This window comes from Bubalus bubalis, chromosome 12, assembly GCF_019923935.1.
Source record: "Bubalus bubalis isolate 160015118507 breed Murrah chromosome 12, NDDB_SH_1, whole genome shotgun sequence".
Taxonomy (NCBI): Eukaryota; Metazoa; Chordata; class Mammalia; order Artiodactyla; family Bovidae; genus Bubalus; species Bubalus bubalis.
This window is the reverse complement of record NC_059168.1, coordinates 48,247,159-48,272,113: the sequence shown is the minus strand read 5'-3', so window position 1 is coordinate 48,272,113 and position 24,955 is coordinate 48,247,159. Positions and strand designations below refer to the sequence as shown.

The 24,955-nt window shown below is 41.3% G+C and overlaps 2 protein-coding genes across 4 annotated transcripts in view; one reads left to right on the top strand and one right to left on the bottom strand.

Annotated features, from left to right (window-relative positions):
* POLR1A (RNA polymerase I subunit A) overlaps positions 1 to 5,939 on the bottom strand; it is an 84,624-nt gene extending 78,685 nt beyond the window's left edge. The window contains exon 1 of the mRNA XM_006042040.4: positions 5,601 to 5,939. Coding sequence (XP_006042102.3) covers positions 5,601 to 5,677 — 77 coding nt within the window. The 5' untranslated portion in view covers positions 5,678 to 5,939. The remainder of the gene's footprint in view (positions 1 to 5,600) is intronic.
* Positions 5,940 to 6,081: 142 nt separating this feature from the next.
* The window catches only part of PTCD3 (pentatricopeptide repeat domain 3), a 29,015-nt gene continuing 10,141 nt past the window's right edge, over positions 6,082 to 24,955 (top strand). For 2 of the 3 annotated variants that reach the window (XM_025261175.3, XR_006543408.1), the window contains exons 1-12: positions 6,082 to 6,238; positions 7,805 to 7,857; positions 7,966 to 8,002; positions 13,207 to 13,252; positions 16,967 to 17,035; positions 17,520 to 17,624; positions 19,018 to 19,141; positions 20,931 to 21,046; positions 21,586 to 21,656; positions 22,768 to 22,855; positions 23,309 to 23,369; positions 23,800 to 23,885. In XM_025261175.3, coding sequence (XP_025116960.3) covers positions 6,135 to 6,238; positions 7,805 to 7,857; positions 7,966 to 8,002; positions 13,207 to 13,252; positions 16,967 to 17,035; positions 17,520 to 17,624; positions 19,018 to 19,141; positions 20,931 to 21,046; positions 21,586 to 21,656; positions 22,768 to 22,855; positions 23,309 to 23,369; positions 23,800 to 23,885 — 960 coding nt within the window. In that variant the 5' untranslated portion in view covers positions 6,082 to 6,134. Of the gene's footprint in view, positions 6,239 to 6,498; positions 7,053 to 7,804; positions 7,858 to 7,965; positions 8,003 to 13,206; positions 13,253 to 16,966; positions 17,036 to 17,519; positions 17,625 to 19,017; positions 19,142 to 20,930; positions 21,047 to 21,585; positions 21,657 to 22,767; positions 22,856 to 23,308; positions 23,370 to 23,799; positions 23,886 to 24,955 lie in introns of those variants that run through there. The other variant, XM_044926001.2, reaches the window with a different exon arrangement.

Genomic DNA, 24,955 nt, shown 5'->3' with positions numbered 1-24,955 from the left:
ATGAAGAAGAGTGAGTGGTAACGTCTCTGAAAGCCAGATTTAGTACAAATCTTGCACTAACTGAGCACACTGGAAGGCTTCATGCTGCTGCTGCTGCTGCTAAGTCGCTTCAGTCGTGTCCGACTCTGTGTGACCCCATAGAAGGCAGCCCACCAGGCTCCCCCGTCTCTGGGATTCTCCAGGCAAGAACACTGGAGTGGGTTGCCATTTCCTTCTCCAATGCATAAAAGTGAAGTCGCTCAGTCGTGTCCAACTCTTAGCGACCTCATGGACTGCAGCCTACCAGGCTCCTCCGTCCATGGGATTTTTCAGGCAAGAGTACTGGAGTGGGGTGCCATTGCACGAAGGAGTTAAGTACTCACTACATGACAAATGCTCTATAAGCAGCAAGCTACCCAGTATTTTCCAGTATTCTTGCCTGGAAAATTCCATGGACAGAGGAGACATGGAGGGCTATAGTCCATGGGGTCACAAAAGAGTCTGACATGACCGAGCATGCACACATGTGTGTGACTTTAACCCTCCGAGACAGGCATTATAATGTGCGTTATTCAGAGGAACAAGCAGGCTTAGAGCGGTCAGGTGATTTAATCCAGGTGACAAAGCCCAGAAAGGCGGAGGTGGTGTTGAAGGTAGGAGAGAGATATGGACCAGACTTAAAGCCAAAGCCCACGCAGTTCAAAAAAGAGGAAGTGTTAGCACTCAGTCGTGTCCGACTCTTTGCAATCCTATGGACTATAGCCTGCCCGGCTCCCCTGTCCATGGGATTTCCCAGGCAAGAATACTGGAGTGGATAGTCATTTCATACTCTAAAAGAAATGCTATACACATTAGCAGTCACTCTCCATCCATCTCTACCTCCCTCCACCAGTCCTAGGCAGTGACTTACTTACTTTTTATCTCCAGAGAATTGCCCATCTAGACATTTCACATACATGAAATCATGTGATACATGGTTTCTTATAGCTGGCTTATTATACTTTGCATGCATTTTTAAAAATATTTACTTTTATTTATATCTATTTTGGCTGTGCCTCTCTTAGTTGTACCACACAGGATCTAACTCCCTGACTGAACCCAGGCCCCCTGCACTGGTAGCACAAAGTCTTGGTCACTGGACCACCAGGGAAGTCCCTGCATATTTTTAAGGCTCATCCACATCATAGCCTGTATCTATACTTTTTTTTTTGTTTGTTTTAAATAGCCAAATAATATTTCATTTTGGGCTTCCCAGGTGGCGTTCGTGGTAAAGAATTTGCCTGCCAATGCAGGTGATATAAGATGTTAGGGTTCGATTCCTGGATCAGGAAGGTTTCCTGGAGTAGGAAATGGCAACCCATTCCAGTATTCTTGCCTAGAGAACCCATGGGCAGAGGAGCCTGGTGGGCTACAGTCCATGTGGCCGCAAGGAGCTGGACACAACTGAGAGATTGAGCACATACACACAATATTCCATCGTATGGCTAAACCAGTTTTATTGGCTTACTTTTACACTTTAGCTATTATAAATAATGTTGACAGAAACTTCTATATACAAGTTGCTGTGTGAATATATTTTGTCTATTTCTCATGGATATATACCAAGGATTGGAATTGCTGAGTTACATGGTAACTCTATGTTTAACTTTTTTGAGACCCTGCCAGACTGTTTTCCAAAGTGGCTGCACCATTTTACATTCCCAGCAGCAATACACCAAGGCTCTGGTGTGTATGTGTGTATGTTAGTTGATTAGTCACGTCCGACTCTTTGCAACCCTGAAGACTGCAGCCCACCAGGCCCCTCCGTCCATGGGATTCTCCAGGCAAGAACACTGGAGTGGGTTGCCATTTCCTTCTCCAAAAGGAACTATAGAAAGAAAGAAAGTGAAGTCACTCAGTCGTGTCCAACTCTTTGTGACCCCATGTACTGTAGCCTACCAGGCTCCTCCATCCATGGAATTTTCCAGGCAAGAGTACTGGAGTGGGTTGCCATTTCCTTCTCCATACCAAGGCTCTAATTTCTCCAAATTCATGCCAGCATATTTTGTGATCTTTCTGTTTCCAGTCATCTTAGCAGGTATGAGGTAGCATCTCACTGTGGTTTTGATGACTAATGATGGTGAACATCTCTTCATGTACCTATTAGCCACTGGTATATCCTCTTTGGAGAAATGTTTATTCAAATCCTTTACCTATTTTTTAACTGGGTTATTTGCTTTTTTATTACTGAGTTGCAAGACTGCTTTATATATTCTGAACACATGTGTTCTATTAGACATATGATTTGCACATACTTTGAGTCCTGTCTTTTCACTTTCTTGATGATATTGTTTCCATAGTTTAAAATTTTTTAATGATTTAAACTCACTACTATTACTACTTTCTCCCACTACCTTTAGGCTAAATCATTCTTCACTGGACTTGGAGAAATATTCATCTACATTTCTGTCTCTCATTTCACCTGGAGCTCTAAAACTTAACTGGAATTATAAATAGGAAAAACATTTACTGTGTCAGGCAAACACAATTAGAATGAGCCAAATACTAATTAGGTCTGGGTGCAAAGCCTTTACCACTAGATCCTCTTTCTATCATGTTTCATAAGTTGGTACTTCACTTCCCTTGCCTGGAGCCTATAATGATGGAAAAAGAGTAGGCAGGTGGGTCCAGCACAGACCTGTGCCAATTGGCAGAAGAACTGTGTCCTGTGCTTTTAAAGACTATACAAAGACCTCACATTCCAAAACTGAATGTATGTTTTTGTCTTCATCCTCAGTCTTCCTACGGTAAGGAACAAAGCGCCTCTATCTACCCGGGGGAAAAGGAGAAAATCACTCTAATTATTGCAGGAATGGGATATAGAACAAGGGCAACCAGTAAGAATTTCACCAGAGAGAACAGAGTTTAAGACTAACAAACGTGGGTTTCAGGATGACCTTTGCTGCCTCCTAGAGTCAGGAATTTCCTCTCCTATAACGAGCGGCCCCCTCACAAATGGTTGTAGTAAAAATGGAGAGGACCAAGAGCTGAACAGATAGCTCCTCCGCCCACCCATGCATGCACTTAACAAATAATGTGGCAGACACACTTTTAGATGCTGGGAAAACAGACAAGAGTCCCTGCGCTCATGGGCTTTACATTCTATTGAAAGCAGGCAGACAAAAACAAAAATTAGTAAGCACATAGTTTATTAGATGGAAGAATATGCTATGAAGAAAAGTAAGCAGAAAAGGGGAAGGATGATAGAGTGGGCCAATGGTTGGGGGGAATCCGTACTGAGAAGCTTATACTTGAACAAAGGCCTGAAGATGAAGGAGCCGGCCATCACAGGAGGTCACTTTCACAGGAGGAAGAAGCAGGGAGTGCAAAGGTCCTGAGACAGATGTGTGCCTATGGCACTCTGGGAACAGCTAGGAGGCCAGGGTGAGTACAGAGGTAAGTTCAGAGAAATAACCAGGGGGCCAGAATGACCTTTCCGGGCCATTTTAAGGACTTGGCTTTTACTCCAAGTGAGCTAGGAAGCTACTAGAAACTAGCACAACAAAATGTAGCATAATTACTGAAATTTCTCAACCCTAGACTCAAATAGATCAAATGTTAGTAATGGGTATAAATTTACTCAAGCAGTTCTCTGAAAACTCCACAACTCACTTGTAAAAAAATCAATTCTATTGCTTTTGAATGAAATAGTATCAATTTATGGCTAGTGATGATACAATTGAGTTTCAGAAGCAGCATACTGTTGTAGCCCAGGAGTTTATTCATCCAGTCAGTCAATAAGAGTTGAGGATAAAAGAAAGGCCAGTGGAGAGACTAAAATACAAACAAGCACAAAAAGTAACCAAGGAACCATGACACAACTGTACTAGGTGTGGAATGATTTCAGAAATGAGGGAGATTGAGCTGCGCCTTCAGTGTAAGAGACGCTCTCCAGGTGCCTCCAGGGAGGGGCAGTGGGGTGAGAGCAGGGAAGTAGACCCCTCTGGCAGAGGGGATAATGCATGTGGAGGAAACAGCTTGAAGAAAGGCGCAGATGATGAAACCTGATGGCAGTTTATGGAACGTGCAAGTGGTTTACTAGGGCGAAAGAAGGGATGATGTTATACCTAAAATCATCACTGGACTGATCATCGGTAAACCTGTAGGCTAAGCTAAAAAAGTATCATTCACCTGAGGGAAATGGAAAGCCTTTGCAGGATTTTAAGGGGAATAGGAGCATCATCGCATTTGCACTTCAGAAGAATAATTTTAACAGCAAGGTAGAGGATGGACTGGAGTGGTGTAAAGGCAGGGAGATGGAAGAAAAAGACAATTCAAACAAGAGACACGGTGTGATGAAAAGGAGGGTAGAGAACAAAGAAATACATAGATGACACACAGTAAGAACCCAATAAGCAAATGAGATGTCAGGAGAAATGGGTCTAGAATTACAGCCCTGTCACAAAATAGTGAACATTTTGCACTAGATTAAGGTATACCATTTTGGAGGGTCAAGTTCTCCCTTCCTGTAGGGATAGGAAGAGTTTTTGGTATATGAGTTTAAGATCTCGGTGTAAAATTCAAATAAGATGTCCAACTGCAGCTGAAAAAACCAAGTCTGAAAAATCAGGGAAAGAAATTTGGGTTGGAGATTTAAATTTGAGAGTACAGATCATGAAAGTGGTGAAATTGTCTAGGGAGGACATTTTGGAAAAGAAAAGTTATTTGACTAGAATAGAATCTGAAGGAACAACAAGATTTAAGGAAAAGAGGAATCAGCTAAAGAGCCTGAGATGAATTCGAGTATAAGCCACTGAATGCAAGGACCTCGTTCACCAATGTGTCAGGAATGCGGCTCAGACGGTAAAGAATCTACCTGCAATGTAAGAGACCTGGGTTTGATCCCTGGGTCAGGAAGATCCTCAGAAGAGAATGGCAACCCACTCCAGTATTCTTGCCTGGACAATCCCATGGACAGAAGAGCCTGGTGGGCTACAGTTCACATGGTCGCAATAAGTTGAACAGGACTGAGAGACTAACATTTCACTTTTCATGAACACCTAGCTTAGTGCCTGGCAAAAACAGGATGATCAATAAATGTTAGTGGGTTGATAAACTGAGTCAGGAAGGAAACAATACATGTCACAGAAATAGAAGAACCTGAAAATAATAAAGTTCTGTCAAATGCTACGGCGATGAAAAGAAAGACTTAAGAGGGTCTTTTTGATTTAGTATTAATAACTAGGCAGAGAATATAGACGGTCCAACCAAGAAGTTGTCCCATGAATTGAGTCTTGAAGAATAATCATCTTACAGACAAGAGGAGACTCATCATGCGCTTAATAAACTACGTCAGAAACATTACAGTAACTCCACAAACCAGGCTGATTTAACGAGGAGACTGGCGGACGATAACGCTTCCATCTGGGAACCCCTACCTACCCAAGTGCAAACCAGCCACACCGGGCTCTAGGCAGTCAGTGCTCACTAGCCCAAGACGTTCCCAGAACTATAGGTCCCAGCAGGCCATGCGCTACACAGCAACGGACTCTGAGGAGAAACTGGGCGCAAGACCTGCTGGGAACAGTAGTTTACGGCCCCGAGCCTAAGAGGCTCTTGCATGCTTCCCACCATCTCCTTACTTGAGTTCTTCGGCCGAATACATCCCGAAGGAAATGCCCTGCAGCCGCCGCCAGGGCATGTTCTTTGAGCCCAACATCCTCCAGGTCAGTTCCGAGCTCCTACACCCAGAGAGACGGCCCACAACAGTGATTGCAGTTTTCACACCACCTCCGGTCCGCCACCATGTGATTTTAAACTGCGCTTGCGCGCGAGAAAGGCTCGCCTGAAGATTTACAGGGACAATATCATTTCAGCTCGAGGTGGGGGGAGGGAGAAAATAATTTCACGACTCTCGCGCGCCCCTTTATTTTGAAAATAATCGAACATATATAAGAAATTAAAAAAATCTTTTAGGAAAGATCTTCTAGGGAAATGAGGCCTACTGAGCCTTTAACTTCTGAAGCAAAGTCTTTCAAACCATGAGCTTGTAACCTATTTTATGATTGATTTCTTCTTGTTCCGTCTCAGCCAATAGCCGAGCCATTCCCCGCCCACCTCTCCCGCCTTAAGGTGGAGGGCGTGCTTTCCCAGCATACTATGCGAAGACGCCAAATATGGCGTCCGTGGCGTCCGCAAGGTGGCTGAGGGTCAGCTGTGGGCTTTGCGTACAGCTGACGGCTCGGCGGGCAGGTCCCTGTGGACGGACCCCTAGTAGCAGGTGAGAGAAGTTTGGATAACCCATGAGAAAGAACCGGGATCACCTTGGCTCTTTGTATCCCCTTTCCCCCTTATTGCTGGGGAACTAGATGCGGTGAAGTGGAATGAGCGCGCTCGTGGCCGGGCGACCCGGCAAGCCAGCACGCGGTGCGGCACGTTTTTGAGCAAGGGCTCCAAACGCGCTTTTTTGGGGTGGAGATTTCTTATTTGGCTGGTTTACGCCGGGGTTAGAACTCACAGGAAGATTAGGATTCTTCTGTTGGGGAATCCTGCATCCTAATAAGTGTGGCTATTAATCACTCCATTCCACGTGTTTTTTTAAAAAAGGAAAACTATCCGCCCCTACGCGTTTTCTCCCACCTGGGAGGAACGGGGGGAAATCAGGTTTTCCCAGATTAAAGGCCGTTTACGAGTTCCACTGGATGTTGTAGGGATGGTTGACGGAAGAAATTTTCCAAGTGTTCATAAAAACAGGAAAGCCCAAAAGATGTGAACACAATCTGAATGAAATCGCTGTGATTGTTAAAACTTGGCACGTGGATCATTTATGTAGTTATTTTTCAATACAAAGCGTTGTGGAAGTATGAAAGCCAGCAATTGCTTGTGAAAGTTGGAAATAACCTAATTTTAGATTGGATGTTTGCATTTCCTTTGCGAGGTGATAGTAGACAAATTCCCTTATGTGTAGACTGGAGCTAGTAGCAGCCATGGAAAAACAGTGAGGAATAAATGAGTTGTGTAGTTTACAGTATACATTTTATATTAAGGCCTTCTTCCCTAAACTCGGCTCACAAGACAGGAAATGGCTTCACCAGGTAGTGCAGAGGGGTTGGTTTAAGAGGACACTGGAGACCAAAACCAGTAAAGGAAGTAATTTTCTATCTTAATCACATCTTGACAATTTTCTGAAGGGTATCAGTGTAGGAAAATACCTACAAGATAGTGTATGTGATCTGTGTGATATGTTGACTTTATTTTTTTTAACGTGATAACATTTTAAAACTCATTCAGGGGTCAGTGGTTCTATATTTTGGGTTAAAAAATAATAACAGTTCCAAGTTTATATTAGGACAAAGGCATTTGGTACATTCCTGAGTGTTGAAGCAAGTGGAATGAAAAACCATGGTGATCTTAGTTTCATAATTTGCTTTAAATGGCTTTGTCTTTTATTATCATTTGATCATTAGATAATCATCCATGTATAATCAGGAGCCCATTAAATCATTTCTTTTAGCCCCAGAGTTTTAGGTCTTCAGAGTTCAGGTCAGCTGTTAAAATGTTCAAGTACTACTAAATTTTTCCTTTTTTTTCCTATGATTTGATTTAATGAGACTGCCTGATTTTGAAAATTGTTGGCCATATTATATCTGTATCTTGTACTTATTTTGTAATGGTTTTGAACTTGTCATTGAGGCCATGTCTTCTCAGCATACCTTGACATGAATTATCCAATCAGTTTGATCCATGATGATTGGAAAATTTTGGCTCAGTTGCACATAGTTGGGGGTGAGCTGGAAAGTTCATTAGTGAGTGTTAGCTTTAGAGCTTTTATTTATTTATTTTGCAGATTTTATTCTGGAAGTGCAGCTGTCCCAAAGGATGAAGGAGCTGATATAGCAGGTATATAAAAATGTATTGAAATAATTCCGTTTTTATGTTAATGCATTATACTTCTTTATAGTAGTAGTATTGGAAACTGATTTGCTTTTGTTTTATTTTCACATTAAGGGACTGAAGAAGTAGTCATTCCAAAAAAGAAAACTTGGTGAGTATTCAGCATTCATTCAAAAAGTGGTTAAGTGCTTATGAGAAACATTGTTAGGTAAGAAGCCAGTGACAGGAATGGCAATTGGAGGTAGAGAGTAGTGAGTGAATGGGGAGTGAGATTTACTAAAAAGACCTATCTGAACTAAGTTTGGGTTAATATTTACGTAGTGATGGTCAGTCATGAGAATCATTATTAGAATAATTTCTGTTTTTCTTTCTTAAGGAGGTTTTACATTGTTAGGAGACCCCAAAAAAGAATTATCTTTATGGTCTTTAGTAGGTAAATGGTGCAGACTGCAAAATTTAGCTTTTTTAACCCACTGGATAGATCCTTGAACAAATTGCCTTATACATATTCAACATTTGTTGAATACATAAGAATTAAAACTTACAAAAATTCATTTAGTAATGATATTACTGAATGCATTGAAAGATCTTTCAAAAAACTAGGTCTTTTTTGAATGTGACTTGAAGATTCAGACTAATTAAAAAAAAACTCTCTTAAATTAATGACCATTGCCTAAAGGGGATTGGGATAAATTGAACATGCAAAAAGGAAATAAAATTACCACCAATCACTGTATTCAAAGACAAGTTACTTGTAGGTAATATACCACCTGCCTCAGAGGATTACATGAGCATTTCAACAGTTACTACCACATAATCAGATCTCAGTAGATGGCAGCTATTATTTTAAAGTTTTGCAGTATAACCTTTTATATATAAGTTGTATGTGGACATTTAGCTTAGTGGTGATTTGTTAGACGTACTATTCTGTACTCTAATTTTGAGTGATTACATAGTATTTTATTGTATGGATATATTCAGATTCATTTTTACCTTCCCTAGTGGCTCAGTGATAAAGAATCTGCTGCCAATGCAGGAGGTGTGGGTTCGATCCCTAGGTTGGGAAGATCCCCTCGAGAAGGAAATGGCAACCCACTCCAGTATTCTTGCCTGGGAAATCCCATAGACAGAGAAGCCTGGTAGGCTACAGTCCATGGGGTAGCAAAGAGTCAGATACGACCCAGTGACTAAAACGTGGGCCTGAGAATCAGAACCAAGATCAGAATAGGAATATACATAAGCATGAACAAGGCATTTCTCGAATGGCATTCATGTCCAGTGCGCTTTACCAACTCATTTTGCCTCTTTCCCTTCTGACAACGGTCCCATGGGGAATACAAGAGAGGAAGTGTATTGAGGGTGTGTTCAGATGGCCTACAGTCTAGTTAGAATGCATATTTTATACTTTATTGCTTCCCTGGTGGCTCAACTGGTAAAAAATCTACCTACAGTGCAGGAGACCTGGGTTCAAGCTCTGGATTGAGAAGATCCCCTGGAGATGGGAAAGGCTACCCACTCCAGTATTCTGGCCTGGAGAATTCCAGGGATTATATATAGTCCATGGGGTCTTAAAGAGTGGGACACAACTGAGTGACTTTGACTTTTCTTTATTGAAAACACAGTTTAACTGTACCTTAAAATGGGTCACATGATTTTATTGGCATCAGAATCACCTGGGGATTTTGTTTCAAATGCATGTTCCTGCAGGTAATTCTTCTGTATAAGCCCCACAAATCTGGAAAACAGTAAGGCAGGGTGGGATGTGATCATGACCTAACTGTGGTGGTGGGAGACCATGCAGGCCAGCCTCTAAAAAATGCTTTTAGAATAGGAGAAATAGGGTAGTTGATAGAGCCTTGGTTAACAGATTGAGGCCTATTTATTTATAGCCCATTAAGTAAAGGTTTAAAAGAAGACTTATTTCATAACAAATTTTGGTGTCAATTAATTTTTTTTTTCTTTTTTAGAACACAGCCTCAGTCACTTAATAACTTACTATCTATGGCTACTTTTATGCTCCAAAGGCAGAGCTGAGTAGTTGTAACAGAATCCTTATGGCCCATAAAGCCTAAAATATTTACTCTCTGTCCCCTTAGAGACAAAGTGATTGATCAGATCAGATCAGTTGCTCAGTCGTCTCCGACTCTTTGCGACCCCATGAATCACAGCATGCCAGGCCTCCCTGTCCATCACCAACTCCCGGAGTTCACTCACACTCACGTCCATCGAGTCAGTGATGCCATCCAGCCATCTCATCCTCTGTCGTCCCCTTCTCCTCCTGCCCCCAATCCCTCCCAGCATCAGAGTCTTTTCCAATGAGTCAACTCTTCGCATGAGGTGGCCAAAGTACTGGAGTTTCAGCTTTAGCATCATTCCTTCCAAAGAAATCCCAGGGCTGATCTCCTTCAGAATGGACTGGTTGGATCTCCTTGCAGTCCAAGGGACTCTCAAGAGTCTTCTGCAACACCACACTTCAAAAGCATCAATTCTTCAGTGCTCAGCCTTCTTCACAGTCCAACTCTCACATCCATACATGACCACAGGAAAAACCATAGCCTTGACTAGACGAGCCTTTGTTGGCAAAGTAATGTCTCTGCTTTTGAATATGCTATCTAGGTTGGTCATAACTTTCCTTCCAAGGAGTAAGCGTCTTTTAATTTCATGGCTGCAGTCACCATCTGTAGTGATTTTGGAGCCCAGAAAAATAAAGTCTGACACTGTTTCCCCATCTATTTCCCATGAAGTGATGGGACGGGATGCCATGATCTTAGTTTTCTGAATGTTGAGCTTTAAGCCAACTTTTTCACTCTCCACTTCCACTTTCATCAAGAGGCTTTTTGAGTTCCTCTTCACTTTCTGCCATAAGGGTGGTGTCATCTGCATATCTGAGGTTATTGATATTTCTCCTGGCAATCTTGATTCCAGCTTGTGTTTTTTCCGGTCCAGTGTTTCTCATGATGTACTCTATATAGAAGTTAAATAAACAGGGTGACAATATACAGCCTTGATGTACTCCTTTTCCTGTTTGGAATCAGTCTGTTGTTCCATGGCCAGTTCTAACTGTTGCTTCCTGACCTGCATACAAATTTCTCAAGAGGCAAATCAGGTGGTCTGGTATTCCCATCTCTTCCAGAATTTTCCACAGTTTATTGTGATCCACACAGTCAAAAGCTTTGTCATAGTCAATAAAGCAGAAATAGATGTTTTTCTGGAACTCTCTTGCTTTTTCCATGATCCAGTGGATGTTGGCAATTTGATCTCTGGTTCCTCTGCCTTTTCTAAAACCAGCTTGAACATCAGGAAGTCACGGTTCACATATTGCTGAAGCCTGGCTTAGAGAATTTTGAGCATGACTTTACTAGCATGTGAGATGAGTGCAATTGTGCAGTAGTTTGAGCATTCTTTGGCATTGCCTTTCTTTGGGATTGGAATGAAAACTGACCTTTTCCAGTCCTGTGGCCACTGCTGAGTTTTCCAAATTTCCTGCATATTGAGTGTAGCATTTTCACAGCATCATCTTTCAGAATTCGGAATAACTCAACTGGAATTCCATCACCTCCACTAGCTTTGTTCGTAGTGATGCTTTCTAAGGCCCACTTGACTTCACATTCCAGGATGTCTGGCTCTAGGTCAGTGATCACACCATTGTGATTATCTGTGTCATGAAGATGTTTTTTGTACAGTTCTTCTGTGTATTCTTGCCATCTCTTCTTAATATCTTCTACTTCTGTTAGGTCCATACCATTTCTGTCCTTTCTAATAGAGAGCCTCTGCTTTCCAGGCTCAGGAATTTGTGCTTTTAGATTGAAAAGAAACTGTAAAGACTATAAGTTCCTCTTGCCTTATTTGAAACATGAAGCATCTTTTAAGGCTATGATTTCCCAGATCACAAGTGCTGTAGAAGACTTTAACACATTGTAGAGGGTTATTCTGAGTTTTCATATACAGCTGTGACAGGATAGAGTATTCTGAGCACGTCTGTCTGTATTGTATAGTTACTTCAGGGAGGGCATGGAGCCCAATTATGATCAGTGCATAGGTGACTGGACTCATTAAAGAAATGGATGTTAAAATTTACCACAACGGCAAGAAGATGTGGAAAATGGATACTCAAAATACATTTGTTGATAGGGCAGTCAACTGGAACAACACACTGGAGAGAAATTTGGCAGAACCACAATTTTAAAACGTGCAGTACCAATTGGTTAGCCATTGTAGAGGAACACTTGCAAATACACCCAAAGAGACATGGATGAGAGTGCTGTTTACAACTTGGGAATAATTAAGTGAAATGGCCCCAATGCCCATAGTAAGGAGATGATTAAAAAATGGTTATCATACAATATAACATTTAAAGAAATTAATTAGATTTGCACATAGTAACAGGGATAATGCAAACTTATGGAACACATACCCGGAATGATGACATGTGTTTTTGTTTTGTTTTTTATGGTGGTGTGTGTGTAAAAGTACCCTTTAAAGTTCTGGAAATATAAACACTAAACCTACAGTAGAGGTTTAGTGGGGGCAGGGGGGTCACAAAATAACATCAGATAGAATAGTCTAGTTTTGTTTTTTGTTTTTTTAATTTATTTTTTAATTGAAGGATAATTGCCTTACAGAATTTTGTTGTTTTCTGCCAGATTTTTTTTTTCAGTATAGAGTATTCGTTGAGATAATTTTAAAATAACCTTTAAGAAACTGGTGACTGATTTGAATGTTCTTTGTGTTTTCACTTGTATTTGTTGAGTATACTCACTTGATAAGATTTAAATATGCTAATGAAAGATTTAGTTAGGGAATACTGAGAAAAGTGTCTTTCTCTTGCTAAGATTACATTAACTGCTATTTTAGAAAATCCAGTAGATATTCTATACATCAGGGAATTAGTTTTGACATGTAAAGTTTTGTAGATGTTTTCTTTTTTTCATATGTCTATTCCCATATATAGCTGAATTGGGAGTCAACAATTTAGATAATAAAGGCAGGAATATTACAGAAAGCTGCAGTAAGAATGCAGAGGAAAATGGATAGGATGTGAGATTCAGGGTTAATAAAGTTTTATGAGGATGAGGATGGAAATTGCTAGCCTGGGGTGATGGTTATAGAGACCAGACCAGGGAGGGTAGCAAAGTATAGTAGGAACATGTACTAACCACCTTTGGTCAAAAGAATTGAACAGTTTTCTCATTTTCTAACTTACTATTCTAGTGATATTATTCTAGAGATCAGAACTGGCTTTACTTGAGACGTGATCTTTGTTAATGGCCAGTCCATTCTGAGAGTAGAGTCACTTGTTCACGTTGTGAGTGTGAGAAGCCCTGATGAGGGTTAACTTGTGATTCTCGTTCTTAGGGATAAAGTTGCTGTTCTTCAAGCACTTGCATCCACGGTGCACAGGGTAAGTAGGAATTTCAGGTTTTTGTATCTAATTCAGCTAATAATAAACTTAATGTTCACACCTCTTCTTTATTCACAGTTTAACTGTTGTGGATCTAGAGAGTTTCATAGCACTATCTAGTCCAGACTCTTCATGTGACAAATGAGAAATCTAAAGCTTTTAAAGTGATTAGCTCAGGGCTGCTTAGGATATTAAAACCTTGACTTGGTGCCATGGTTTTTTTCCTCCAGATTCAGTGTTTTTATACTATGCCAGTGATTTTTAACCTCCTGAAGAGCTTGTTGAAATACATGTTCCTAGGGAATGGTTGGGTGTGATACTCTAATGCAAGTGACCTGTAGAACCACTTTGACAACAGTGTACCCACCATACTGAAAGAAATTCAGTGATTAAGAATCTGGGTCTTAGGGCCAAATGTTCTGTTTCATCTTTATCACAAAGTTACTTTTTCTCTTGATACATCAGGGAATTAGTTTTGACATGTAAAATTTCCTACATGTTTTCTTTTTTTATAATGGCTTATATTAATGACTATTACATCAAACTTTAGAAAATACATCTGGTTTATAATCTGTTTCCTTATTTGTAAAATGGGTGTTTACTTACAGCACCAAACACTGAGGTTTTGGGTAAGGAATAAGTTATTACACGTGAAAGGGCTTAGGACATCACCTGCACGAAGGACATGCTCAGTAAATGCTGGCTATTTTATTATTGCTCCAGCTATCTGATTAATTTGTGAATAAATTTCTCCCTTCACAATTCAAGAATAGGGTATGTAGTTTTCATAGATAAACTGAAACCATAGTAAATGCCTCAGAAATAGAACTTTCAAGTTCTCTTTTTTTTTTTAACCACAATATCTGTGTGCATTCTCACCCTCCTTGAGGCGGTTGTCACAGATTTCCAGAACTGTTCTTCAATTATAGGTGAAAACGTATGGGCCAAACACATCCTGGAAGTTTCTGAGGTTGGTTTTAAAATACTGCATCTCCATACTAGCAAGATACTTAGATTTTCAGCTCACATATCCATAAATAGGCACTTGAAATGTAAACTCGGGAAATAGACCTCAGAGATTGTTGTCAGTTTTTCAGTGAGATTGACCCAAGGTGCATTTAAGTCAAAGAAGTTGTAGAATTATGTGCACACTGTCTGGTTTGGGCTTGGGCTCTTAAAATCCAGGGGACAATTATTCATTCATTCAGGAACCACACATTCTACCTTTAATGGTGCTTACCAGGTCATCCAAGCCACCATCCTCTCTTACTATGTTGGATTAATTACAGCAGTCTGTTCTCTTGACTTCCTCAACCCATTAAGCAGCCATAGCAACCCTGCTAAAAGGTTGACTCACATCACTGTTCTACTCAGAACTCAAATGGCTTCTGATTTGTTACAAATGAAACAAAAACTGAAGTCCCTCCAAGGGTGCCTGAGGCCCCACATGATCACCCCCATCCTCACCCCAGCTCTGACCACATTGCCTGCCATCTTTCTTGTACCCTGCTCTAACCAGGCAGCCTCCTAGCGAATTCTCAGTTTCTTCTCAGGCACAGGTCTGCCTCGAGGCTTTAATGCTTCCTATTTGTTCTGCCTAGTTTATTTTTCCCTGAGATATCCACGTAATTTCTGCCTTTATCTCTTTAAGTCTTTTCCTTGAGGTCTTCCCGGACCACACCATATAAAATTGTATGTTTATTTTCTCTGACAGCTTGTCTTCCCTCCCTTCCTTTTCCATAGCAGTTATTACCTTTAAATTTACTATCTGTTTTATTTGCTTTGTTTTCTGGAGATTTTATTCCTCACTCGATTGTGAGTTCTGTGGAGGATAGGATTTTGTTGTCTCCCTGGCACATATGAGGTGTTCAGTAAATATTGAATGAGTGAATAAGGCAGGCAATGAACTAAGGCAGTGGTGGCTGGGAAAAGGGACCGTGGAGTAGGTAGAGGATTTAAGGAACTGGAGTCAGCCACAACTGATGACGCTTAGTTGAATGGAAGTAACGGAAGAGGATCTTTGATTTGGATTGCAGAGTGCTTGGTACCCTTCACTGAAATGGAGACGATAAGAGGGGAGGTAGCTCTGTCAGAGAAGTACAGTTGGGGGTAGATTTGGTGCGGCATCTGAGCTACAGGGCCAGAGTCAAGGAGGAGTTTCTCAAACCATTAAGGGCTTGGAAATCACTGAGGGAGGAAAATGTGGGAAACAAATAAGAATAAAGTCTAGTGAGAGAGGTCCAGCGTGTGACCCCAAACTAGAGGCCCAAACAGGTATTTGATAAAGATGGTGGACAGGACAGAGCCAGGCAGCGGTTGGCCATCATGGAGTAATGGTCCAAGGAAGCCATCCTAGAACTGCTTCTTCTGAGTTGTCCTTCATACCCGTCATGTCTTGGTAGAGAGTAGATGTATGCGTGCTAAGTGGTTTCAGTTGTGTCCAACTCTGATCCTATGGACTGTAGCTCGCCAGACTCCTCTGTCCATAGAATTTCCCAGGCAAGAATACTGCCATACCCTCCTCCAGGGGATCTTCTCAACCCAAGGATCAAACCCGTGTCTCTTACTTCTTCTGCATTGGCAGGCAGGTTCTTTACCACTTTCGCCACCTGTTAAACCCAGAGATCACCTGTGAACCAGATGAAGTGAGCCACAGAGGAGTGTAAAGGGAATACAGGATTTGAAAGTGGTATCAGGAAGTGAGAGCCCTAAAAAGTACTGCTTCCAGGCCCTAGGTCAGAGCATCCTTCTATTAAGAACCATAGGGAAGTTCTCCCCCAGAGAGTCCAGGTGAATACTTAAGGGTGGCAAGGGGACTGTCAGAAGAGATTAGAGATGTAGGTTGAGTTTTTTCTGTGAAACAAAGTTGCCGGAGGTGCAGAGAAGGGGTCTGTGAAGGAGAGGGGAGGAATAGAGGAAGTAATTCGGGGGCCATTCTAAGAGACACTACTGGTGCCAAAGAGTTAATCTTGTTCGGAGTTCTACCTGAAACAACTTAAGGACGTTTGGAACCTTGGGAAACAGCACACTGGAGATGCTGCTGCTGTTCCCACTTCCTGAGAGGGCCCCGTAAATACTGTCCTCCATTTGAAGGAGCCTCTTGGGTAGTTAGTGCCATGCATTGAAGGGACACCCTAGTTCAGGAAACTGGTGCCCAGGCTGGTTAATTCAGAGGCTCTTGACTTTGCATTTAAAACAGTGATATCCCTGCTGATAGCAGCCCCTAGTTAAAACCAGTCATGAGGATTTGAGCCATTGTTTGCTTTAAATTGTGCATAACTATAACCAAGTCTCACAGAGCCTAGGGTACAGCGTAGGTGTTAGTGTCTACCAACATACATATTTCTGCTTCTGTGATACATGCAGTTAAAACTTCCACTGCTGCTGCTAAGTCGCTTCAGTCGTGTCCGACTCTGTGTGGCCCAATAGACGGCAGCCCACCAGGCTCCCCATCCCTGGGACTCTCCAGGCAAGAACACTGGAGTGGGTTGCCATTTCCTTCTCCAGTGCATGAAAGTGAAAAGTGAAAGTGAAGTTGCTCAGTCGTGTCTGACTCTTAGCGACCCCATGGACTGTAGCCCACCAGGCTCCTCCATCCATGGGATTTTCCAGGCAAGAGTACTGGAGTGGGGTGCCATTGCCTTCTCCGAAAAACTTCCACAAGGTCCTCTTAATAAAAGCCTGTCTAAAGAGACTTGTGTGTCTTCTCCACAGGATACCACAGCTGCACCTTATGCATTTCAGGATGATCCTTACCTCATACCAACATCCTCTGCGGAATCTGTGAGTATTTTTAGGTAACTTGGCTAGTATTATGTTTTACCTTGTTGGTTTGGGTAACAGGACGACACATAGGACTTATTTTACTTGTAGACACCTTTGAAAAATTCATAGAGGCTAATAGATAAACTGGTAGATTTTCTGATTCTTTTACTACTTTTATCAAAACGTTTTAGAGATTGGCTATGGAGAAGGAATTTGGTTTGGATTTTTAGTACTTAGAGATCATTCCCACTATAGAGCAATTCACTCAGTTTAAATGTATTGTTTTTGCACACCTCAAGCTGTATGTAGGATCCAACCTGAAATTATGTTACATTCAGCAGAGGTGGATAAATAATAATTAGGTAGTTTAACTTGGAATTCTGTGTATTACAGTGTTCTTTGGGTGAGGCGGGGGAGGGCAGATTAATTCTTGCTGAGGGTGTAACGTTGATCTTAATTATATGTAGTATCAATTTACGCCTAACTCTTTTTCTTTATATAGCATTCATTTTTGTTGGCAAAGAAGTCCGGAGAGAATGCAGCAAAATTTATTGTTAATTCATATCCCAAATATTTTCAGAAAGACATAGCTGAGCCTCATATACCGGTAAGGAGAGGTAATTGCAATTTTCAGATAATACTGTGTAAATAAACTAAGCTGTCACAACTAATGTTTAAGTAGCCATTTGAATGCCTACAGTATTTGGGTCTTTTAATATTTATGGTTATCATTGCTCACAGTACAAACCTTTATTATCATTTTTAAAACTACATGTATTTGCTCTTCATTTTGTTTTCTTTATTTGGCTTCTGCAACACCGGGCTCTCAGATCTTCACTTCTGCCTTCCCTTTCTGGTCCCCTTCGTTGGTTTTCCATCCACTCCTCAAACCTTGGTTCTTTTTCTCAAGATTCCGTACTTGGTCACTCTCTTGTTTTCCTGAGTATAATCTTCCTGCTTCAATAACCCTTATACTCCATTTGGCATTCTTGTATGTTGGCCTCAATGTCTCTACTTTGGACTCCAGACGCTCTTTTTCCAGCCCCCTCTGGTCTGTGGTCGCAAGGGGTGAGTGTGGAGGGCCTGCTGGGTGTTAGGCATTACACTTAGTGGGTCCCACAGTGGTCAGCTGAACATGGGCTCTGCCTCTGAGCTAAGTAGTGGAAGTAGTAACTCAGACTCAATGTGTCTAGAACTGCTTCCTCTCACATCTCCCTACTTTCTAAGTGCACACACCCAGCCACCCCTGTGCTTCTCAAGCAGCAGATCCTGCGGACAAATTAGGACGTCAGTGTGATTGTGTCCATAAAGATTGAAATCCTGAACTAAGACGGCGACAGCAGTGGAATGACCATTTGTTGGGCCTGCGCTCTCCCCTCTGTGTTTCTGACTTATAGTTACTCTTCTGTGTTTAGCTCACTTCTGCTTGAAGCCTTCCCTGGGTCCCTAAGTATTTGAGTAATTTGGTGAGTGAGGTAAAATCAACATACCTTGGTAATACTGAATGTTTACAGTAAAAGAAGTTATCAGGGGTGGAAGGTTTCCGTCTTTACAAACTAGGTGTACTGTGGAACCTTCAACCAAGATTGAGAGGAAAGTAGGAAGGATGGTTTTAGCAAGGGAAGAATAGTAAGTTCAGCTTGAAATTAGGGAATTTAGTTCACTGGTAACTAAATTCACTGGGAAAAGTGAAGACTTTTAATCCAATAGGCTTTAGTTCTTTGATATAGGATTCTTCAAATCCAGACTAAATATTTATAATTAGGAGCTTTTAAATTCTTTGCCCCAGCTTAGGAGATCTCTAAGTAATCTTGTTTTGGTGACTGGAGAGGTAAAGTTAGATTCCTTAAAGAGACATTCATATTAAAATGATAGGTAGTATCTGATGCATGAAGCATGAATATTATGGTGTGTTAATCAAATACTATGGTGTGTTGTCTTACCCTGTTGTGGTTTCCCATTGACCTGTTTGCACTGACTTTAACCATCTTATTTTCTAGTGTTTAATGCCTGAGTACTTTGAACCTCAGATTGAAGAAATAAGTGAGGCTGCTCTGCAGGAACGAATCAAGCTCAAAAAAGTCAAAGCTTCTGTGGACATATTTGATCAGCTTTTGCAAGCAGGTGACTAAGTTCATTTGAAGCCCCCACGTTCATGTGAAGCTCCCCGGGAATGTGGGCGTGGAAGTAGGCCGCAGTTGTGCACGTGATCTAGATAGTTGTGAGTACGAGTTACAAGTGCTGTGCTACTTTCTCTGCTTGGTAGCTGTTTTTATATTTTTTGTTGTGTAAGAAGTCATATTTCAAGTTCTGCTTTAGTGTCATTTTGAAATTGTGGGTAGGATAGCGTTGTCCTTGCTGGTATGTTGTCCTCTTGTGCAGGTAGAGAAATCTTGCAGCCATTCTTCCTTAGCTTCTGTTTTTAACATCAGGTTTGTTCATACTGTATTCACATTTCTTAAATTCTTTAAGAAAGTTTGAGAGGCATAAAACAGACTAGAAAGAAATACTTAAAAAGGAAAGAGCACTAAGCTGCAGGATCAGAAGCTTGGGTAGGTTCTGGCACTGATTAGCACTGTAGCCTTGAAAAACTCAATTGCTCTAATCCTTCTGTCTCTCAAATCCTGTGGCTATCTGAATTTGATGTGGATGAACCTCTAGGGGTTTAGGTGACAGGGCTTGTAAGCTATCATGAGATGAGAATATACCTACAGTGGCATGGAAGGAGCAGCATTGCTTAAGTTTCAGAATCTGGTGTGCTGGTCAGTGGTTTAGGATAAAGATCAGCCAAACATACAAGAGATAAAAACTGGACTCAATCACTCAATATAGTCTTGAATATGGCAAGAAATATTTTCAGGAAACTTTAAGAATTTTGGTGTGTAGCCTGCTAAAGCATCATGTGTACAAATGAATTGCTGATGCAGATTGTCATTTAGGGAGGCTTTTCCCTCTGCATGTTGAATATGATAAACATCATTATATTAAGACTTGTCTGCCTCTGTTTTACATACTGTGTGGTGTAGGTGCAAGCAGCTGTTCAGTGAACCTTACTAAAGACAGGGTCAGAGCCATGACACTCAGCTCATTCAGAGTAACGGAATGAGTCGACATCCTAGGAGAGGAAGTATAGAAAATTTTAATATCAAGGCCTAATAAGTGCCAAGCACTTTGTAGGCATTTAATTCTATAACACCTTATGAGTTGGTGTGCTTGTCGTCATTTATAAAGGAAACTGACTGACTGCAAGTAATCTTCAGGGTCATACAGCTTGGAGATGCTGTGAGGCAGTCAGGTTACACTCCATTGCCTGTTTCCCATCCACTCTGCCGTTTTGTCTTTTCTAAAGGCTTTTAAGTTTCCTGATGGGCATTTGTATTATCAGTATATTTTCTTAAAAAAAAAAATGCAGCTACTTTTCTTTTTAAAGCACTAAATTATATTTCATACTTCTTCCTGTTTCCTTTTCTCCCTCTTGATGAGTGTCAAGATGGGAACATAATGTTTGGAACAGTAATTTTTTAAAGGCTACTATCTCCAGGCATGTATTTCAGCGAGGGCCTGGATCCAGGCGAAACAGTTTTGATTGCGTTTGTGAAGATGAAACTGGGCCCTGGGGGACTACATGGCAATCACTTCCAGAGCATTCATTTCAAAGATGATAGGTAGAACTATGAGAGTTTCTCTGGGGATATGAGTACATAGAATAAATGAGCCCAGGGTCAAACTTGACTCTGGTATGTTATCTCTTCTGTCAGACAGCTCTGTTAGGGATTGTGTGCTGTCTGCATCACTCCAGATGTTTAAGCTGATGTGGGGTGCAACTCGCCCTTGGAGAATGGAATCCAATAGGCTTTAGTTCTTTGATGTTTCAAAGTTTCTCCCCCCAACCCTTTTTTTCCCCCACCCACAGGAACCACTGTATCTCTGGAAACAACTAACAGTCTCTTGGATTTGTTGTGTTACTATGGAAACCAAGAACCCTCCACTAATTATAATTTCCAACAACATGAACAATCAGAAGAGTTGGTAATGATTTTTTAAAGTTTCTTTTGGTAGTAATTCTTTCTCATTTTAAGGTGAGTTCTTGTGCCTTATGTTAGGGTAGAGATTTGTGCTGAGGTGTGATGTAGCACAGTATGTAGCCTGGACAAAAGGTGATGTGGAGGAAGAGATGGATTTTAACAATTGTTTTACCCTGGTTCCCTCCTTAAAAGTATTTTGACCTTGCCTGCCACATGCAGAAACCAGTGACCAGAAATGTTTGGATGGGCCCCTTTGTTGTTGTTCCTCAAAGTGACAATATGTTGTGTATGGGACAGAGGGGAAAACCCCTGGCCCCAGCCCTCTTGAAAATTCATGCATACGTAGGCAGAGAGGAATGAGCATACTCTCGAAATTAATATTTCTTAATAAACACTGGGTCTCCTTTTTACCTTCTACTGAATCTTTATTTGCTTTGCTTTTCTGAAACTTCCTCTGCCTTACTGGTTCTGAGTAGTATAACTTGGAGAATGCTTTCCGTTGTTGTATTCTGTTTTATGTCTGTTGGTGATGGCTCATTTCAGGAAGAGGCTGAAGAGGGAGAGAACATGAAGTCTAAGAAGAAGGCTGGTCCTCAGCTTGGAGTTACTTGGAGGTATGTTACAGGATAATTAGAACTTTTATGGATCCGCACAGTTGTGGAATGTTCCTCGTCACCCCCTGAAGGAGCTACAACCCTGTAGTATTCTGAGATGCACTTGGTTCGCTGTGTGCACTGTAAATGTCACAGTTGGTTTTCATATGTGTTTGGACCGTTTTTTATTAAATCTTTACCTCCAACCAGGTAGAGGTTACAGGACTGGTGTTGATTTCTTTTTTTTCCCCTGCCTAACTCCATGTAACCATCCTGGTATGGTTCTTCTGGTAGTTTCGTTAGTAGTCCTATCTTGCACTATATACCTCTAATTCTAAAAAGGTTCAGAATTTTTAAAATTATGTTAGAATACACATATGCCAGAGCGTAGTTCTAAATTAAGACTGCTGGCTAACAGAGGTATTCACTACCGAACAAAAGATAAATATCATTTATGTAATGATTCAGAATTCAAATTAACTGAGTAAAACTAAAAGAAAGGTATTTCGTAAGGGTGTCTGGAAAAGGAAAGCTACTGTTAATATCAAAGTGAACGGAATGAAAAATTAAACTTCTTCAGTAGATACTAATAATTTCTTATAGTGATTAAGAGCAGAGACTTGAGAGTACCATCTGGGCCCAAATCCAGGCTCTATTTTCCAAGATGTGTTGGTAACAGAGAAAATGAAGGTGCAGCATGATTTGTATAACGTAGCACATTGACTGACTGACTGAAAGAGCCAGATGACATAAGCTCGACTAGGACAGTGGGTTGCAGGGCACCACATGTCTGTGGTTGCCTCTGGTGAATCATCTCCAGTTGAAAGCGAGTGGGGGAACTTGACCGTGTACCCTGCTGTGCAGTTTGCTGTTTGTTTACAATGCTGAGTACATATTACACCTTTCAAGTCCTGGTTCTGCGACTTACCCAGTAAATTTTTGGGCAACTTAAGGTCTTTGAGCCTCAGTTTTTCCCATTTTTAAAATGATGGTAACCAGATCTCCTTCTCTGGGTGGGAAGAATTACTTGAAATTATATGCAGAAAATGCTTGGAACGTTGCAAATACTCCACGTGGTAGCTGTTACTGGTTTTATCTGTTTCTGCTGGTTCACGTTTACTCTTGTATCTAGAGCCAGAAACCACGCTGAGAGAATCTTTGCTCTGATGCCTGAGAAAAATGCACATTCTTACTGCACAATGATTCGAGGAATGGTGAAGGTAACATTTGTTCTGGGTAGTTTTATGTTTGGGTCTTTAATTTCTACTGAGTCAGGGTTTCTCAGCCTCAGAACCCTCCACAGCTGGGCCACATAGTTTGTTGTCGTTGGGGGTTTCCAGAGCCTTGAAGGATGTTTGGGAACTGCCTCTACCCGCTTCATGCCAGTGATTCATCCTCCCATCCCCCAGTTGTGACAATGTAATTCTCATAGTTGTTTTTTCATTCAAATAAGATACAGTTATTGAAAAAAATTATTAGGAAAGTTTTCAAAAATTGAAATCACTGGGTTGAAGTAACAGGAATAGAAACTGTATTATACCACACTGCTCATGTAAAAAGGAAAAACACTATCCATTCTGGTCTATCCTTTTACTTCTGAGAACAGTAGATATGCAAATATTTATAAAAGACAACTTTTATGGTGTTTAATTTTCATCCTTTCCCTCTTCCAGCACCGAGCTCATACACAGGCATTAAGCATGTACACTGAACTATTAAACAACAGACTCCATGGTGAGTTGTGTTTGGAGAATTCACCTCTGTCCTTCCTTTCCTTCTCTTGTCTGGGCGTGTGTGCGTGCTCAGTCATGTCCCAGCTCTGCCGTGGACGTAGCTTGCCAAGCTCCTCTGTCCATGGGATTTCCCAGGCAAGAATACTGAAATTGGTTGCCATTTCCATCTCCAGGGGATCTTCCCAACCCAGGGATTGAACCTGCATCTCCTGCATTGGCTGGTGGATTCTTTGCCTCTGCATCATCTCTGCATTCTTACCTATGCATCATTATATCAGGAGTCTATAAAATCGCAGGATTTTACTTAATGATTCGCTCATTCTTAATCTTTTCCTGTGATGTTGGTGATTGAAGCGAGAGTCCAGAGCCAGAGAAAAGAGTGGTTTCCTGGTTGCCCCAAATTTTGTTAAAGTAGTTTTCTTCTTTTATAGCTGATGTGCACACCTTCAATTCATTGATTGAAGCAACAGCATTGGTGGTGAATGCGAAATTTGAAGAAAAGTGGAGTAATATATTGGTAAGGCGGAACCCTCACTTTGGCTACTAATAAGCCAGAATATCCTTTGCTGGGAGTCCTGAAATGCAGGAGACACGAGTTCAATCCCTGGGTTGGAAGATCTCCTGGAGAAGGAAATGGCAACCCACTCTAGTATTCTTGCCTGGGAAATGCTATGAACAGGGGAGTCTGGTGTGCTACAGTGCGTGGGGTTGCAAGAGTTGTGCATGACTCACCTACTACACCACCACCAACCACCATCCTTTGCTCGGAGTGCATGGGGTGGAGAGAGCATGTTTGTGGTGGTCACCGCACTGGGCTCTCCACTTGCAGTGGTCTGTTCACACCCTTCTAGCAACCCTTAGTATAAGTAGCTGTATCTGACATGTGACCCAAGCATATAGCTAGAATCCAGGAAGACCAGTTTGCTTTATTATATTCATTTATTTCCTTATAATCGTGTGTGGGTTTTTTTTGTTTTTTTTTTCATTAAAACATTTATTGAAAAAATTACTAGGAAAGTTATTAAAAATTGAAATCACAGAAACGAAGTAACAGGAATAGAAACCACACTATACCATTCATTGTTGTCCAGTCACTCAGTTGTGTCCAACTCGTTGCAGCCTCATGTACTGCGGCCCGCCATGTTCCTCTGCCCATGGGATTCTCCAGGGCAGAATACTAGAGTGGGTTGCTGTTTCCTTCTCCAGGGGATCTTCCCGACCCAGGGGTCAAACCCACGTGTCCTTCATTGGCAGCTGGGTTCCTTACCACTGAGCCACCAGGGAAGTGCATACCATACCATGCTGCTCATGTAGAAAGGAAAAAACCAATCTGTTCTAGTCTCTTCTTTTGCTTCAGTCTTAGACCCATTAGGCCGCTAAAGACAGTTGGACACGGACATCATATGGGCGTTAGAGTGACTATTGAAAGGGCCTTCTCTCAGGGGCACTAGAATTCTTAAATGGGGGGCTTATTTATTAATCTGCTTTAAACATAGGCAGACAGCCCAATTCTTTTAGTGTGTTCTGTTTATTGGACAAATTAACCACCAGGCATTAAAAAAAATAATACTGCTTTTGATTCAACTA